An 18,460-nucleotide genomic window follows, 5' to 3' on the forward strand; every position below is an offset into this window, starting at 1 on the left:
CTTATTGGAGAGAAAACAATGCAAATAATCAGGGCACTGTTGAAAAGTGCAAATGCGATTTGGTTAGCTTTGGAAAAATGAATTTCTTACCAAAAAGGCCAACGGGAAGAAAACCTGGCTGAATTTGATCTCTGTCTTGAATCCAACTGGCCATGGACAGACACCTCAAAATAATTTAGACTAAACAATGAGACAATGCCAACAGGGAAATTCATCCTTTCTTGAGCAATGATGCATTGCTGAAATAGCTTCTTGTTGCCACCCCAGCTGATACTATATCATGTTCCCTCTTGCAGGATGGAGAGATATGGTCTTCTGTGAACTGCACCATCTGTGCTTGTGTGAAAGGCAAGACAGAGTGTCGCAAGAAACAGTGCATTCCAGTCAGCAGCTGTCCTCATGTGAGTTTTTTAAAAGAACTGTGCTTTCTTGTCTTTTCTGCTCCAACATTATCTTTTCCAGTGTTTCTTGGAAGTGTGTGCATGGCAGTGGGGAGTGCTGTTTGGAAAGAAGGGATAATCTGGAATGTTAATTTAGGTTGGCATTCCCCAAATGCGCTACTGTTATCCTGAATCTGGTCTTCCTGCCTCTGTCCTTGCTCTGAAGACTCTGTGCTCCTCCTCTCCTTCTCCTTTAACCCTCTCTGTCCCAAGTATCTGTATTGGAATAGTTTTTTTGACTTTTATTTAATAATTTTATAGAGTGGTGAGGTGACTGTGTTAATATTTCAGTAGTGTGTATATTGTTAAGGCAAGCCATAGGATGTTGCTGTATTTGCATTTCTCAGTGCATATGAGATATGAGGCTTAATACTTGGTTGAAAATGTAAATTAGACAAATTGAAGAAAATTAGTTCAACCAAACCATGCTGCTTTCACTAAGGTTGTGGCCTGGGTATTTTTTATTTGAAAGTCTGAAGTGAACCCAAAGAATGCTGTAATTGTAACTTAATGGCATCAAAAATTAGCTTTACTTGAAACCCTGAGCTAAAATCAGACTTTGTTTCTTGGATTTCTGACACCAACAAATGATTTTGGTCTTATGGCTCAAGCTGTCACAAGATGGAGCTCTAAATAGCACCTCATGTAGGGGCAGATCTTTGAGCAAAACTGTAGAAGAGAGAGCAAAGTTGTTAGCATTACACCTTCTCAGTGTTTCCTTCTCGATCCTGGAAGACAGTGGGGAAAATGTGAATCACAGACACCTAAATATAAAATTTTTAAATTAAAAACTCTTAGTTTGTACAACTTTATATGTGTAAACCTTTGACAGAAGCGGTGGTATAATAAAGAGCCTGTCCTTGGCACCTCCCATTCTGGTGTGACAGTGGGCTTCAAGATCCTCAGAAGAGGGAATGTCCTTTTCCTGTCACTCTGGCACTCACTGCAGAGGGCAGTTCTCCTCTTAATGGGCCTCACACAAGATGCTGCATGCACATCAGAAAGTGTGAACAAATAGAGCTGTTCTTCTGGGAATGTTATATGGCACATGGCAGTAAAGTTTGCTAACTTCATGCCATTCACAGTGTAAGCAGGAAGTGAGACCTTGGGCTCTTCAGGTCTCATACACACTGCATTGCATTTATATTTTCCTTGTGCTGATGCATTTTAAATTTTTAAGGTGCTTCTGAGATCAAGTAGCTAATATGACTTAATAGAGATCTTCAGTTAAGTGCCTTGCTTCAGCTGTATCTGTATATAAATTTGAGCATTGAGATGATCAGTTGAAGTGGCTTCTAAAATGAAAGTAGTGGTTGGTAAAAATTCACCACTGACAGTGTTGCAGCATGGAAGTGAGACTGACAAACTCATTCAATGCTGCAATAGAACCTGCTCCAAGGCTAATGTGAAGTCCTAAACTGCCCCGACCTCTGAGATGAGTCCGCAAACAAGGTCTGGTTCCTTAGGGCTGGAAGGACCAGCTTTGTTACCCTGCAGCACCATTCCCCCCAGTATATAACCAGTCAGCCATGTCCCCACCTTAAAATGCAAGCTGCAAGCAAACCAACCCTCCTCCACAGGAACACATTGCATTTCTGCTCTTCCAAGCTAAACTGGAAGGAGAAGTAGGAGAAAGAATGTAAACTCTAGAGTAAGATTTATTTTCCTATTCCAAGTGGGTACCAAGTAGTTTTAAAGCAAATAATGTATGCTAATTGATTTAAATCTTTTACTTTTCATCTCTGCTCCACTATCTTTGATGAGACTTTCTGTCATAAATCTATAAATATCACTTAAACACACCACATTTTTCAAGCTAAAGATATATTTGTGGTTCTGATACTGACAGTCTGAATATCATGCATAGAGTTGTGCTGCTGTCTCTGCAAACTGTAGGTGTGTCCACTCCTTTTCTCTCTTCACAATATTTTTGACAGTAAGCAGTCTCTACTGACTGTTGAAGACTGCTGTCGAATAAAATGTGGTTTAGTGTCCCTTAGGTATCAGGCAACATGACGTTATCTCATTAAACGTATATTATTATACAGACAATTGAGTGTGAAAGGATTGAAGATTCAAAAAGAATTTAGAATATTATTCCTTGACTTAAATACTTTACCATGCAGTCTTAATACTCTTTGCATGATATTGTGGGTGGGTTTTTTTGATCGTAGAATTTTATTTTATTTTATTTATAATAACAAATTTTGACCAATTATTTCTTGAATGTGTGGGTTTCAAAGTGGTAGTTCTGCAGAAATTTCTGATACTGCATAACTATTTGTATTATTCAATCTATTGGTTGCAGGCTGACATATTTTTTAAGACTGTTTCTGCCATTTCTTTAGTTTTCTTGATAGTGCTAGACAAAAATTTCTTTCTTTTGTTATTTTCTTTTTGAAGCATTTAATCCCATATCAGCCATTGCAGGAAATGTCTTAGATTCTTTTCATCTGCTGTGGAGGCAATATATTTTTCAAATTTAGTCCCTCCTCTTAGACTTATAGTAAGATTGGTCCTCCTTGGCATTCTAGAGCCTTGTGGCTTGTGGTTTCTTTTTGTTGCTCTCTGACCACTGACTCCACACAGATATTTCCTCTCTCAAGTTACCTGGAGTGCCAGCCTGCAAGGTGTGATGCATACAGGCCCCCATTCAGCAAAGCTATTAAGCATGTGTCCATTTCTGCTGAAGTTAGTAGGCCCTCCATGTGTGCTGAAACTTAAACACATGCTTAAATACTTTATAGAAAGGGAACAATCTCAACATTTGGCAAGACTGAGTTTCAGAGATCCTTTAGACTTCTTACTGAATTCACTATTTACTTGCCCTAGCTCTGCTCTAGTCTGTTCCTTGTCTTGTGCCATCTCCTTTCTATTACCCATCCTTATAATTTGTCACCTTGCCTGCTCTCCTTATGCCTTTGCATTCCTCACTAACATCTTAAGTCTGTGGTAATGATCAGTGGTTGTGAACATGTCTCTTTTTGTAGTGCTAGAGGAGAGATTGCTGAATTTTACAGCATATAACCTTTTCTGAGCTCCAAGGCTGTGCAAAAGTTAATAGAATTAAATTCATGGCAGGTGAAGACATTTGCAGGGTTTGAGTCTGTGGGTAAATTTTGAACCTGTGAACTTCAAGTGAGCTGTAAATTAATTCAGAACACGTTCTTCCATCTCTAGAACAGACTGCATATAATGTTATACACATCTGTTATTATTGCAAACAAAAAGTTGCTGTTTTTACTTTAGTGCCAAATGAGGCACAAAAAAACAACAGCTGTTCCTATTGCACAACCAAACAACCCCCTTTCCCCCAGCAATTAGTCTTGCCTTAAAAAAAATAGAAAATGAAAACCTCAGACACAAAATTGAAAACCCCATAAAAAGGAAGAAAAATCCCTGAAAATAAATAGACTCAAATGTGGTCTGCTTATAAATATTCATAGGGAAAAATGGGATCACATCACTTAGCCCACTCCTAAGGGAACCCTCAATGCTAACGAACTCTTGCAGCACATGTTAGCAATAATGGGTTTCCTTATTCTACAAGACAAAAACAGGATCTCGGGCCAACATGGTGGCTCAAGTAACCAGCCTCAGCAGGCTGCCTTGGAGATTTCAATTTCACTTGAATTCTTGCCACTTCCAGCTCGGCTGATGATTTCAGCTCTTTTATTGAAACAGAGAGGTAAGGCTGTGTAGTGCGGTGTGTGGCATTCAGCTGCATGTCTCCATTCCTACAAGTATGTGTTGCTATTTCCATGTGGTTTTTCTATGTGGTTTTAAGGGTTCCACCTTTAAGGGGTTCTGTTCTAGCAGCTGCTTGGTAGGCCTCCCTGTTCCAGCCTGGTCCTCAGCTATTCTCTTTGCCCAGGGACCTGGGAGTCACACAAAAATTTAAGTGCTGCTCACTCTGCCAGTGCAACTCTGATCCAGCCCTTTTCTGAAGTCCAGGTGTGTCTCAAGTCTGTTCACATGAAGTTGCATATTCATCGACAAGCTTGCCCTGTGGATGATGTGCCCAAGTGCATTCAAGACCAAGGATTCATTCATGCCATGTGTGTACGTTAAGCAAGAGTAGGATTGAACATGCTCCACTCCAGTTTACTAGAAGATACTTTGAGTTCATGCCTCCCCGTGCACCTTGTCAAAGCTTGGCAGCACTGTAGGCAGAAAACAAAGCAGACAGCAATAGGGCTGCCTGTGCTCATTTCCCCACTCTTTGCATATACCTGTCACCAATTTTTTGTCTGTTTTCACAAGTTTTCTATACTGTTTAGTGGGCAGCACAACACAGCTCCATTTGCTTGCTCTTGCTGTCCTCACCTTGCTCGCCTACTTGGTGGGAATAGGAGCAGTGGTCACACAGAGGGGACTTCCTCTGTGTTCAGCTGCTGTGGGCAAAGGGTCAGGGGCAGGGCAAAGGGGAACAGCACAGCTCCATATACCTCTTCAGTCCCTCTGTGGGAATATGGGTGAGCTCCAATGTCACTGTACATTCTGTTATAACCAACACCAGCTTTTGCTTGGAAAAACCCATTGTTCAGTCTGAATTTTTTCAGGCTTCTCTGATAGCTTGCTGATTGACTTTAGGTAATTTAAGTAAAATCAGATAAAATATCTTTTAAACTCATGAAGACTGAAAAGGAACATGAATGTATATACACAGAGGCATGCCTCCTGCCTAGTCAGCCTTGTATAAGGTACAACCAGAAGTAGAATTGACCAAGTTCCTTCCTTCCTTCCTTCCTGCCTGCCTGCCTGCCTTCCTGCTTTCCTTCCTTCCTGTCTGCCTTCCTTCCTTCCTGCCTGCCTTCCTTCTGCCACTTCCTTCCGCCCCTTCCTTGAACTCATAGGAAAGGTATATATTTTGGGAAGGTGGGAGAAAAGGTAGTGATCTTGTTAACCCAGTAACTGCTTTAGCTATCTGTGCAAGTCTAAAATTCTCTCACACTCTCTAAAGAGAAAAATGGTAACAGAGAACCCTTTTAGTATTTCATTTCTTATAAGACTGCCAGGAAGCTTGTTGAATAGCTCTGTCTGTTTTTAGCACCTGATATTTGAAGTTGTAACCAGGGCACTGAGTTCAAACACAACTTGAATTATTTTCAAAGGCTTATCCAGTCTTACAACATGACACAGTCATTGCTGCAAGAACTCTCTCATTAAAACAGCCTGTCTTTCTCCCAATTAGGGTAAAATCCTGAACAGAAAAGGATGCTGTCCGATTTGCACTGAAAGTAAGTCATTTCTTCACATTCTTTAAATTCTTTTTTATTCTTTCTGAGAAAATAAATATATAGAAGTATGCTTGCTTTTCTGCCTTCTTATTAGAGGCAGCTAAAGGGCAAATGATTATTTTTAGCAATGGATTTTGCCTTCTATAAATCTGTAATTTTAAAATAAAATGTCTAGGTATTTTGTTTTTATTTTCTTTTTCAAAATGATGCTTTTTTTTTCAAATCTGAGGTGCTGCATTTTGAAAGATATGGTTGGTCTGTGGCATTTGTAGGCAATAAAACAAGAAAATGAATAGAGTTATAACTTTTAGGACTTGGGTATATTTTACACCTGTAACTAACAGTCCAGCTATGTGCATATATAATCACACCTTTGCAGATGATTTGTGAGAGTTAAAAAAGGTGTGCAGAAATCTGAGACACAGTCTGGGGCAGCAGTGGAACGTAGAATAGAAAACTATTCTTCTTTGTTTATGATGCTTAGTTAAACTCTTACATTCTTATCCCTTTACTCCTCTCTTTAGGAATGATCATTAAATTGCAATATCACCCTCCTAGTCAGCAAAGGACTTACAGAAATACTTATCTTTAAGTTTGTTCTATTTAACTCAACAGGGAGAGCTGAAGTTAACAAGATACCATTACGTATTTCCTTCAGTACATACTTAAGTATTTTACCAAATAGGGACAGACTGCTAAAATGGGGTTTTATGACCTACGAGAAGGCTTTTGAAAGGAGAAAATGTTCCTCTTCTTTTGTCTAAAATCAAATGTTTTTGCTGTTCAACTCAGTTCTGGGTTCTCTTGAATTGCACAAATCCCATGTCCTAAATATCTGTTTTTTCACTCTGTGGCTCAATTAGTTTGAAACGTGTATCTTGGGATAAAATACATCTAGCTTGCAAGTCTTCATTATCAAAATGAGAGCAAATGCAAGGGACAACACACTCAGAAACACTTGAAATAATACTGAGCAGAGGAAGAAGTAAAAGAGGATTCAACTGACTAGCAGTTGATTTCATGTTAGCTCAGTTGCACAGCAGAAGAAATTTGCATAGACCTTTGCTCAGATATGACATACCATGTCATGAATTTATCAATCTCTATCTTGCCTCTTTTTTTTGTTTCAGTCTCATTTAACCTTTATTGCGTGTTCTTCCTGTGTTCTTCTGTAACTTGAGAGGGGAGGAAAAGAGTGGGGCCAGCCATTCCGTCAAAGCACAGGAGACCCTCTGCTGTAAGAGGTTCAAAAGAAGACAGTACAGTGACTCCTTCAGAAATGCTGTCAGAGAGTGATGACTTGTGATAATTGTTTCATGGGAGAAGGAGGCAAAAAATCGTAATTCTTCAAAGTTTAAATAACTTATCTAGGAGCCAGGTTACCTAAAATCTCAAAACTTCTTGGTGATATAAGAAGGAAATTCTCATGACTACAAACATGTGAAATTAAGGAGAGATCATTATTACTTGTCCTCAGGCCATGCAGATCTGTAAAGAGCCTGGCTTCATCTTCCCAGTGACCTCTTTCCCCTGGTAGCCTGCTATTAGGTCTCCCCTCAGGATAAACAACCTTGTTCCCTTATGGTGAGGGATCAAGGGTGTTAAGGGTCCTATATGCATTGGACTGCCTGTGCTGGAGCCTAAGAGGCTCATCCTGTCTCACTGCCCCATGCTCCACCATTGCACATGAAATAGAGGGGTCTTTTCTTTACAGTTATCTCACTATGGACCCATTCAGTACTTGGAGAAGAGCTGGTTCCAAACTTTCATGATTAACAGGGCATTCTTGGCTTTTACAGAGAATGTGAGCAAGGAGCTTAAATACCCAGTGTCATACAGCAGTGGTGGCTACCACTAGCTGTTTTAACATTGGTATTTTAACATTCACCATTTGCAAAGAATCAATTCCACCTTTGCAGCAGAAGTGCTCTAAATCTCATCACGACTATCATCTGACATTCCATCTGATTGGAAACTTTGCTAATTCAGCCAGTTTCTGATAAGATGTACACACAGCCCCTTCCCTCTCACCCACTCGCTCATGTTGATCCTGATCCTGTCTCCAAATACTAACACACCAAACATTTCTGGTGCTCCAGCCGATATTAATTTTCCAATGTAAAAACAACATAGGGAGGTACAAGAACATACTGTACATGGGGGAGCTTTGAGTACAGTTTAAATGCAGCCAATTTCTATGAAGTGGGTCAAAACCAGTCATGTTGTGAAAGGATACACTTTAAACTGGAAAAAAAAAATAATCCAAGGATTATTTTCAAAGCAGTTTGTTGCAAAGAGAAAAAGTACCTCGTCTCCTAAAGGTCTGGAGAGTCTCTTTTGTCTACTGTTGCTGAAGTTAACTATAGTTAGTTTTGGCATGTTGCTTTTTAAGCTCCATGGCTGGCGTACAGTTATCACTAATTAAACACAGTGGTCATACCAGTGGAAAATTCAACAGTTTAGTTTATGCTGCTGTAAAAAATGTAATGAAATGTACTCTTTTGGGCTTGATTTAGAAAAATCACCACTGACGTCAATTCCATAAATTAGTAATCCTATGTTAGACCAAGGTCATTTTCATATTAAAAATAAGAAAAAACTAAACCTGGGTTCAAATAACATTAACAGACTTCTCTCAACTTCAGACATAGATAGGAACTTGCAGTGGAAGTAAAATCTTTGTTCTTGACAAAGAAGAATTCATAGGCCTTGCTGAAATTACAGTACAGGATGAAAACTTGTTACTAAAATCATGTAGATATGCTTTAATCATTATTAATAGTCCTAGCACAATCTTATGCCAGTCATTGTGAGATTTTGTGGATGAAGTTTTTTCAAAGTGGACTGCAGTCATCTAGGTTTACATGTGCAGTACACATGATTAATATTTCAGTAAAGGCTGCTTTTGGGACAGAAAATTTTGTTCATCACAAATCATTCCACAGCTTGTTTAATTGACAAAATGATCAACAGAGCTAAACCAAATTCAAGGGCATTTGGACCCACCTTAGGAGTAAGAGGTTGGTACTTTCACTTGGTCCAACATCCTTTTTATATGTTTTTATAGAATTACTGAAAAAAGTGCTGACTTTCAAAGAACAGAAAAGAAAAAGAAACAAAGTGAGGTTATGCATTGTGGGTACCTGTAAGAGCAGGAAGTGGGTCTAAAGGACCACATAGGTCCCTGTTTTTTCTGTTATTTCCTTTCCATGAAGAAATACAGCAACAAAAAGACTGCAATTATTTATTCATACTGGAATACTGTTCATGATTTACCTCCCATTTCAGCTGTGATGGTCTACTGTACAAATATGTATTTGGACAAATTGGAATAGCTATTTTATTTATGAAATAGACCATAAAGACTCCTGTGGAGGAGTTTTTGACACCGCACCTTGTAATGTGTATTATATCAAGCTGCACTTTGCAGCAGTTATGAGGAAAGTCCTCTATGGCTATGCATTTTTTACAGAAAACCTAATGAAATTCTATTATGCATGTTCTGCAGCTAGTTTTTAGAGGTTAATAATGTGTTCTGTTTGATTTAGGGCTTAATTCAGCATACAGGCTAATTTCATTCAAAGTTTAATTTTATTTTTAAAAAGCTGAGATATTTTTGAATTATAGATCTGCAACCAGAACACCCTTCACTGGTAAACTTGTGTTTTTTCCTCCTTCTCCTTACTTAGAACATGTCCAGACCGATTTTAGTTATAATTTAAAGTATATTTTTCTTGGCCACTCTTAACTACCTACAAGCCCAGCAGAGTGTGACCAGACATCTGGACATCTTGGACTTCAATTGACTGCTCTGATCTCCTGAAAAAACAAAACAAGCTATTCCATGAGCACCAGAGCTAACAGAGCCTGGTTTCCTATGGATTTGTGTCCCATTTCCTTTATATCCCAACAAATAATAAACCCAGCTAGAGACAATATATCCTGTGGCTGGTCTGGAGCTACAAGTGTGCTAATTGCCCAGCCAATATGCTCATGGTCTCGGCTGGTCAGGATGTGTGTGCTGACTGTCTGTCTGGCCTCCACCACGCAGTATATATATTTTGCCTTTCTAAAAAGGCTAAATACTGTCTGGGGGAATGGAGGCACTGGGTGGAAGGCAGAAAGGTTCTTTTTGGCAACCACTTAGTTTAATAAGTGGTTCTTACCTGTACTCAGCATACTACTTACTATAAATGAGTCGTCTTTCAGACTTTTATCCCTCCACATGGGCCAAATAGGTTGTGACTTTTTTTCTTTATGAGAGTATGTTGAAACTTAGGAAATGCTAATGTGTTCTTTTCCATGCTATTGCTTTTTTAGCTTCCTTTTTTGTACAGCTACATGTGTTTTCAAAAACACTGCCTTTTCTAATGAAAGTCACTATTTCATTTGAATTGGGAGCGTGATTTGAAAATTCAAGGAAAACATGCCAACAGTTCTATAGTATTCACTTTTAGCACCTAAATGCTATTATTAGTTGGCAAGTGAGCTGTAGAGCCTTAGGTGGGAGCTGAGCAAACTGCATTAATCACACACGTAGTTTAATATTTTAGTCAAACGTGAAAGTGTGAAGTCCGTATTTAGTTGCTTAAAAAACAAATGTAAAAACTGCCAAGCTCCCAGAAGTTTTTATGGAGGTCTGAATATTGATTTGGGAGCAACATGCAGGATTTCCAAAAGAGATTTAGTGGTGTTTGCATCCAGCTCTCAATAATGTTTAATCAGAGTTGAGTGCCTGAGGTGTTTTGAAAATCACAGCCTCCTAAACATAGCTCTGGGGCCCTCTTTTGAAAAATCTGTGTTTTTCAAGGATAGGGAGGGAATGGGTAAATTTGCATTCATGTGCATATCCACATAAGCAAAAGTGGACACCAAAGATTATGAATGCCACATTCAAAATGAGAGAGAGGCAATGATTCTTCATTTCCTTTGCCCAAGGATGTCGTAGATGCTAAAAACAATTTGGACTGGAAAAAATCACAGAAAATATTTATATCAAAAGTTACTAAATTAATAGAAACCATGTCTAGCTCAGAAAGTCCTTAATTTGAAAGTAGTTGGAGGTTGGGGGTGTCTCAGGGGGAAATATTGTAGAATAGCCCTTTTCTAGCTCTGCTTTAGACAGCTGATGCATGGAGTGTTGGCAATAAGCTGGGAACAATTTGATCTAGGGAAAAAAGGGAAAGCTCTACACCTGTGACCCTATACCTTGTTATCATAAGCTAGCAAAATTCATACTCCAGGGTTGGGGAACATAACTTTGGTGATACAGCAGCACCTCTTCATCTGTTATGCCCCAACAGAGAAGAAAGTCACACACAATCCTAACTAGAGATCAGTGCTTCCAATGGATTTCAAAAATTGCCAAGTAAAAAGACTGGTTTGTTTCACAAGGGAAAAAGAAAAGAAAAGAAAAGAGAAAAGAAAAAAAAAAAAAGAAAAATAAGAAAAAGTAAAAAGAAGAAAAAGAAGAAGGAAAGGGAAAAATAAAAAAAAAAATAAAAAGAAGCAAACCATAAAATATGATGTGATTGAAACTCTCCCAAAAGGAAATAAACAACAACTCAAAAGCTAAAATGGCAGGAATTCTTTTCATGTTGACAGTCTTGTTACACCCGGTATTTAAGGTTTATTTCTAGGCCAACCAGTTTTTCTTACTGGCAGTGCCTGAGTTATCACACACACTCTTGCAGGGTGTAGATTTATTTTTAAACCCCACAATTTTAGCAAACCTTTCAAGAATGTTTTACACAGTGATATCAGAGAATCAGTTATTCAGACTGTTTTTAGGTGGATTTTCCCTCCTCCATTTCCTTGGTTATTAAAGAAAACAGCAAAATTTGGATCAGACCTTCAGCTGTCCAGTCCAAAATCCATTTTTAACTGCACGGCATCAAATTGACATATGACGTGACATGATGTAACATAACATAAAACAGCACTACTCTGCATAGCACATTAGAAATTAAAAATAAATATTTCCTTTGGATCCCATTGGTACTATCAATTTTACTTGCACATCTCTAAATTATGTTTGTTCCTCTCATGTCTTGCCTCTTAGTCACTTGCTTAGGTGAAGAACCGGCCTCCTCCCAGTAGGTTGGTTAAAAACATGTATAACATGTCCACATTCTTGGATTTAGAAACACAGAGAAAAATCTGATCTTTCCTCTAGAATCTTCACTGATGTTTGGTTGATGTTTTTTACATAAAAGTTTTCGTAAAAGTTGTCATTAAATTTAAGAAAAAATTAAAGCTGGAATAGTTGAAGTACAGTCCGAGCTTGTAATAACGTGTATCTTAATACTCATCATGCAGATACTTAGATGTATACATAAGGAAATCAGAAACATGTTAGTATGATTTAGTAATGGGTAAAGTCAGATGGTCTCCATACAAAATCTATAGATTATTTTTTCTATTGGTAGAAATGATGTTATTAATTAAAATCCATATAGTTCCTGCCAATTTATGGAGAATCAATTAATCGTTTAATGAACTTTGGAAAGCAGTTATTGACGTCCTCATTGGTATAAGTGAAGAAAAGAAAACTCACAGAAGTGCACATTTTTAAAAACACTCTTTTGCCTAAATGTCTTGGTTTTCAGGATCTGCCTAAAGTCTATCAGGCCTGTTTTCTGGAGATGTTGATCACATATAGACCATTTTGATTTCTGATGGAGTTGTCAATATGATGTCCTTGAGAAATTGAAACTTTTGGTCCCTAGTTGCCAGACACTCCAGTAAAGAGGAGTAATAATGATGCCAAGATGAGTTACTGGCATAGCTAAAGAAGCAGGCGTGTGGCCCATTAGGGGTAGAGCACAAATCACCCAGGTATCAGCACTGTGATGGCTCTGCACCATGCAGTGAGGAGAAAGTGAGATTAGGCTTTAGGAAGACATTTGTTGTAGAAGGGACAGACCAAAACTGCAGCAGGTTGCCAGAGGTGGCTATGGAGCTGCTGTTACTACTGCTCTTTATGGACAGGTTAGATAAACATTTATCAGGAATAATATAGGTGCAGGTGATTCTTCATTGCAGCTGGAGAAAAAAAAAGGTAATGTCTCATGGGGCCTCCTTCAGCTCCATTTTCTGTGTCTCCATGTAGGTTTCCTTGGGTGCTCTTTACAGCTAGAAAAATACCAGAAAGTTTAGTTACTTTAGCATAGCACTCTGCTAAGGCTGAAAAAACTCTGTTGGGAAAGGTGTATTTTGTAGTTAGAGCTGTACTGCACTCCATGGGAGGAATTCCCTTCCCCTTCTCCAAAACATTTATGTCTACTTCTTTTTTGTAGATTTGAATTTGGCTTTTTTTAAGCTGATTTTTCAAGCAAGCCATTTTTAATTAAACAGACATCATCTTTCAAAAGCAGCCTTAGCCCATGGGTATACAGCTGGCAATAGCAGTGTGCATTTCTCTGCCTTGAGACTCCTTCTTCCAGGAATACCAGCAATGTGGTTAGAACCTATTGTTATACCAGAAGACTGCAAGGCAAATATGTTTGCTGCTATCTTTGGTTGTGAGGCAATTCAATCAGTTGCTGGGTAGCTGCTGGGTAACTCAGCATCGTTGCTATGAATATGGAAATGTTCTGTCTTTGGGCTGTGAGTTCTCTGTCCAGCGTATAGCTTCAAACATCCATAAGAGATCTTCAATGATTGGTAGAGACACCATGCTCCTTGGCAGTCATTGCATCATGTTAGTCATGTACTACTGACTTTTAGCTGGTAGTGTGATATCAATAACTTTGACAAGTCAGTTGTGTATAAACAACATATACAATAGCTTGTAACACTGAAAAAAGATGCTGGTTCTACAGGTATTTTGGAGAAAAAAACATGTAAACACATCTAGTTTATAAATGTACGATATTTATAAGTGTATACATATAAAATACGAACTGACCCAGCTCCTGCTAAAGTGATCTGATGTTTTTTATTTCAGGGAGTCACTGAAATTTGAAAAAGTTCACAGGTGTTGTAATAATCTAAACTGTACGTTGTGTTTAAGGGACAAAGTTGCAGCTTAGCCTTTCTATGCTTCCCCAGGGATGAACTGGCCTTTGTTACCAGTCACTTTGGGGAAGACTTCTAAAGCAATAAAGCTTTTGTTTTTCAAAGATATATTTAATCTCTGTGGGCACCAGTCAAAATCTACCCTGTAGAGCAGGTAGATTAGGTGAGAGCAGCATCTCTAAGTTCTTATAACTGCTTTTTTCCACCTTTGATTGATATGGCACTTTTGTTTCTCACTCACCTGCAGAGCCTGGAGTTTGCACTGTATTTGGAGATCCTCACTACAACACTTTTGATGGACGGACATTTAACTTTCAGGGAACATGTCAGTACGTTTTGACGAAAGACTGCTCCTCCTCTGCCTCACCCTTTCAGGTGCTGGTAAAAAACGATGCCCGTCGGACCCGTTCTTTCTCCTGGACAAAGTCAGTGGACCTTGTGTTGGGCAGAAGCACAATCAGCCTCCAGCAGCACCTCACAGTGAAGTGGAATGGGACCCGAATTTCACTGCCTTGCGAGACACCACAATTTCACATCGATTTGGATGGTTATTTGCTGAAAGTGACAACCAAAGCAGGTAAGACAAGTATGTGTGTGTCTGTGTATGTGTTTGTGTGTGTGTCTTCTTTCTCTCTGAAGAACTTCTGAAGTTCAGCATGAACAGTAGTCAGTAAAAAAACATGATAGCAGTAATAAATAGCATTATAACTCTTTAGAGATCAGAGAAACCCACAGTGCTTTCAAAATTCCCACAGCCCACAAGCAGACAGAAATCCCAGCTATGAGTTTGAAGCCTGGAGGATATTGCTAGGCTGTGTTTCATTCTGCAGCTGATAATTAACTGCCCAAACAGACAAATGTGCCATGACTTTCACTTCCAGTAACTTAAAAGTGGCTTATGGAGAGTATGGTGGGTTGACCCTGGCTGGCCATCAACTAAACATGCCCATGCCCACCAAAGCCACTGTATCACTTTCCTCCTCACCTGGACAGGAAGGAGAAAATATAGTGGAAGACTTGTGGTTCAAGATATGGACTGGTAGATATCACTCAGCAATTACCACTGTGAGAAAAAATAGACTCCATTTCAGGAAATTAGTTTAATTTATTGCCAATAATATTAGGGTAGGATAATGAGAAATGAAGTAAAATCTTCAAAAAGCCTCCACGCTCCAAATCCCCTTCTTCACAAACTTAACTTTACTCCTGATTCTCTCTACCTCCTCCTGCCCTGAGTGCTGTAGGGGGATTGGGAATGGGATTTGCAGTCAGTCCATCACACATACTGTATCTACCACTTCTTCCTCCTCACACTTATTTGTTGCTCCAGCATGGAGAGTCCCTTCCACAGGAGACAGTTCTCTGCAAAGTTCTCCAGTGTTTGTCCCTCCCATGGGCTGCATTTCTTCACAAACTTCAAAAATGCAGGTCCCTTCTACAGGGTGCAGCCCTCCAGGAACAGACTCTAATGTGGATTCCCCATGAGGTCACAAGTCCTGCTAGCAAATATGCTCTAGGGTGGGCTCCTCTCTTCATGGCTTCCCATGGGGTCACAGTCTCCTGACATCCATCTGCTCCAGTGTGAGGTTATCCAGGGGCTGCAGGTGGATGTCTACTCCAGCATGGAGCTCCATGGGCTGCAGGAGGGCAGCCTTGTCTCACCGTGGTCTGCACCCTGGGCTGCTTCAGTACCTCCTCTTGCTCCCTCTCTGCTGACTGCAGAATTGTTGATCTTATACTCTCCCTCCTCTTTCTGACTGCAGTTGCACAGGGCTTTTCTCCCCCTTCTTAAATATGTTATCCCGGAGGTGCTGCCACTGTTGCCAAGGCTGAGCCTATCTTGGAGCCAGCTGGAATTGGTCCATCTCAGAGACAGCTGCAATTGGCTGTGTCGGACATGGGGGAAGTTTCTGGCAGCCTCTCACAGAAGCCACCCCTGTAGCTCTCTCCTTCCAAAATCTTACCATAAAAACTCAATACATGGTATCGTTTGATACAGATAAGAACTGAGAAAATATCAGTTCTTAAACATAAAATTCATGTTTTTCAGAGTTGCAGCAATGTATCTTGCGGTTAAGGTGATCAATTATATATTCATAGTTATAGATGGCTGGAATGAGTTTAAGTTGTAAAATTATGGAAATATTTCACTGTCCAGCAAAATGGAGGCACTGGTTTGAAAAACAAGGCCCAATTTACTGTTCAGTGCCATCTTATTTGGCTTGCTTTATGCCCAAGTAAGAAGTTGTCTGCAAGGAACAAACACCACAAGCAAGAGGAAATGAGAAACTTTATAGAATTTTTTCACCAGGAGAAAAAAAGTTGGAGAAATTTCTGTTTCAGAAGGATTTAAAAAAATATATGCTTTCCCAGTGTAAGGTGAAAAAAGAGAGGGAGGAAGTAATACAAAATAAGCAAAACTGCTGCACTAGAAGTAAAATTTCTACCTTATTTCTAGAAAAGGGGAAGGGAAGTAGCATTCTCTCAGATCTTTTGAGTCTTAGAAAATGCATTAATTGTCAAAATGCTAAATTTTCAAAATGCTAAAAAGTAGGAGGACTTACTTTTGTTTTGATAAACTGTTCTGAAACCATAGTGTCTTTGCGTAGATAAATACTGAGGGAGGGTTTAAAACTTTCTCATTAGCATGTGTTAGGTACTACTATAGTCCTGAGAGATTTCTCTTACACAGTGAAGTACTGTTTCAGTGAGGATACTGTTTACTGTTAATTCAATTAAATGCCATGTGAAAGCAGTGAAACCAGTCTTTCTTATGGAGTGATACGGTCACAGGCATGACGCATAGTCATACTCATTATCTAGCATAATTTTGTTTCGGGGGGACACTAGCACCCGCTGTTGAGCTGAGAATTTAGACACCTGTTCATATTGCCTCTGGAAAAGTGAGTCTGCATAATGTGGATCCCAGCTCTGGGCTCATTCCTCAAAGTGGCAATGCAGATTTTTGTGGCTGTCTGTAAAATGCACACAAGTTGACCATTATTCACAAGTTCTAATTAGAAGCATCTTGAGGGTTTTTCTTTGCAGCCAGCTGAACACCATGAATTCAGGCGATGTGGATTTCATTAGCCAGCCACAGGCCAAGGAAAGGTTTTCAACTGAAGATGAATGACAACTAATCCTGCTGCTATTCCATTTGTCTCTGGTGCAAGCCTAATAAATGACTGCACACATCTTTGTCCATGTGTTGGCAGAGGAAGTGCAAACATGGCATATGACAACATACCAAACAGTGTGTAATCACTGCAAATTATAGCCTAAATAATTCCTCCTCTTAACGGAGCAGGATCAGGTTTCTCTTGCTGAATACAGAATGATGGGCCAAGTCCTACTTTCTTCAGCACATAAGGCCTGAGAAGTAGCAGAATGACCTGGCTCCATTTTGCTGGGAGAGGACAAGCAACAGAGAGACTGTAGAGAGGAAGAATGTGCTGAGTAGAACTGGTTTAAAGGCAAACATTTTGTTCCAGAAGTTCTCAGTACCTGGGGAAAAAAAATGGAGAAATTTCTGTTTCAGAAGGAAACATGGATTTTTAAAAATATATGCTTTCCCAGTGTAGGGTGAAAAAAGAGAGAGAGGAAGTAATGAAAAATAAGCAAAACTGCTGCACCAGAAGTAAAATTCAAAATAAAATTGGGCTGGGAAATGCAGGGTCTGGTCCTTACAGCTCAGCCAGCATTCCCACGGATTTTGGTTTTCCTTTTGCAGAGCTGGGAATTGAGCCTTAGATAAAACAGACAAGCCCAAAGATTCAGGAAGTCTTGTGGTCCCTGGCTACAGGGCAGTGTGCATGGCAGGGCAGTCTTGGAGTTTCATACCCTGATCATTCAGGCTTCCAGGCAGCCCACCAGGCGAGCTGGCAGGAAACCAGCTTGGAGCTTTGCCGGTGCTGTGTTGGAAGTTCATTGAATACGATATGTCTCCCTGAAGCATTTCAGTTCTGATGAATTGGCATTTTCCAGTGAAAACCTGTTTTGTTGCTAAATTCCTCACCAGCTGTAGCCCTGGATGGCACGCAGCAGCAGTCTTTGTAGTCTGCACTGGCAGCTATGGGTGTGCTTGGGGTGTTGTGTCCTTATCCAAATTTCTGTGCTAGAAAGACAAAAGTGTCTTTGGTAGGTAACATGGGGCTGGTGTTACTTACCCATTCCTCTATTGCACAAGCATTTTGTTGTTCTTGTTTCTGCACTATCTTTTGCACAAAGCCATTTTGCTGCATTTTTTTCTGTACTACTTTGGCATTAAATGTCTGGGGAAGAGCTGTTTGTGAGTTCTTGAGGATGCCTTTAAACCTCAAGGATGCCATGAAAAATCATGCAGAACAATTGATGAGAGGTCCTATAATGGGCAACTCAGTATGTGATATGCATAAATCCAGAAGGATTTTTTTAATGGAGTAGAGCAGACAATATGCCAAGTTAAAAAATCAAGTAGCAAGTTGGTTGAGCATCCTTCAAAGAGAGGGAGTAATTGGAAAAAATGAAAAAGTAACTCAGAGAATATTCCTTTTCTGCACATCCCCAGATGGGACAGATGTTGCATCCTTTGGCTTCTCATCTCTTGGTTTCTGATTCTTGTCCAAGTGAATGGGAAACTCATTCATTTTGGGTGGGGGGAAGAAAGGGGGGGTATAGGCACCAAGAAAATCTTCCAAACAGTTTTTGCCTGCCAATGAGACCATTTCAAACACTGCTCTGTAGCATAATCCCATCTGTCACAGCTCTTACTGGTTTACAGAA

At 39.6% G+C, this 18,460-nt stretch overlaps 1 protein-coding gene across 3 annotated transcripts in view; it reads left to right on the plus strand.

The window, feature by feature from the left end:
• BMPER (BMP binding endothelial regulator) overlaps positions 1-18,460 on the plus strand; it is a 147,924-nt gene that overhangs the window by 79,968 nt on the left and 49,496 nt on the right. For all 3 annotated transcript variants that reach the window (XM_066556478.1, XM_066556469.1, XM_066556487.1), the window contains 3 exons: positions 297-401; positions 5,635-5,680; positions 13,947-14,276. In XM_066556478.1, coding sequence (XP_066412575.1) covers positions 297-401; positions 5,635-5,680; positions 13,947-14,276 — 481 coding nt within the window. The remainder of the gene's footprint in view (positions 1-296; positions 402-5,634; positions 5,681-13,946; positions 14,277-18,460) is intronic.

The sequence above is a fragment of the Molothrus aeneus genome, chromosome 1, assembly GCF_037042795.1.
Source record: "Molothrus aeneus isolate 106 chromosome 1, BPBGC_Maene_1.0, whole genome shotgun sequence".
NCBI classification, from domain to species: domain Eukaryota; kingdom Metazoa; phylum Chordata; class Aves; order Passeriformes; family Icteridae; genus Molothrus; species Molothrus aeneus.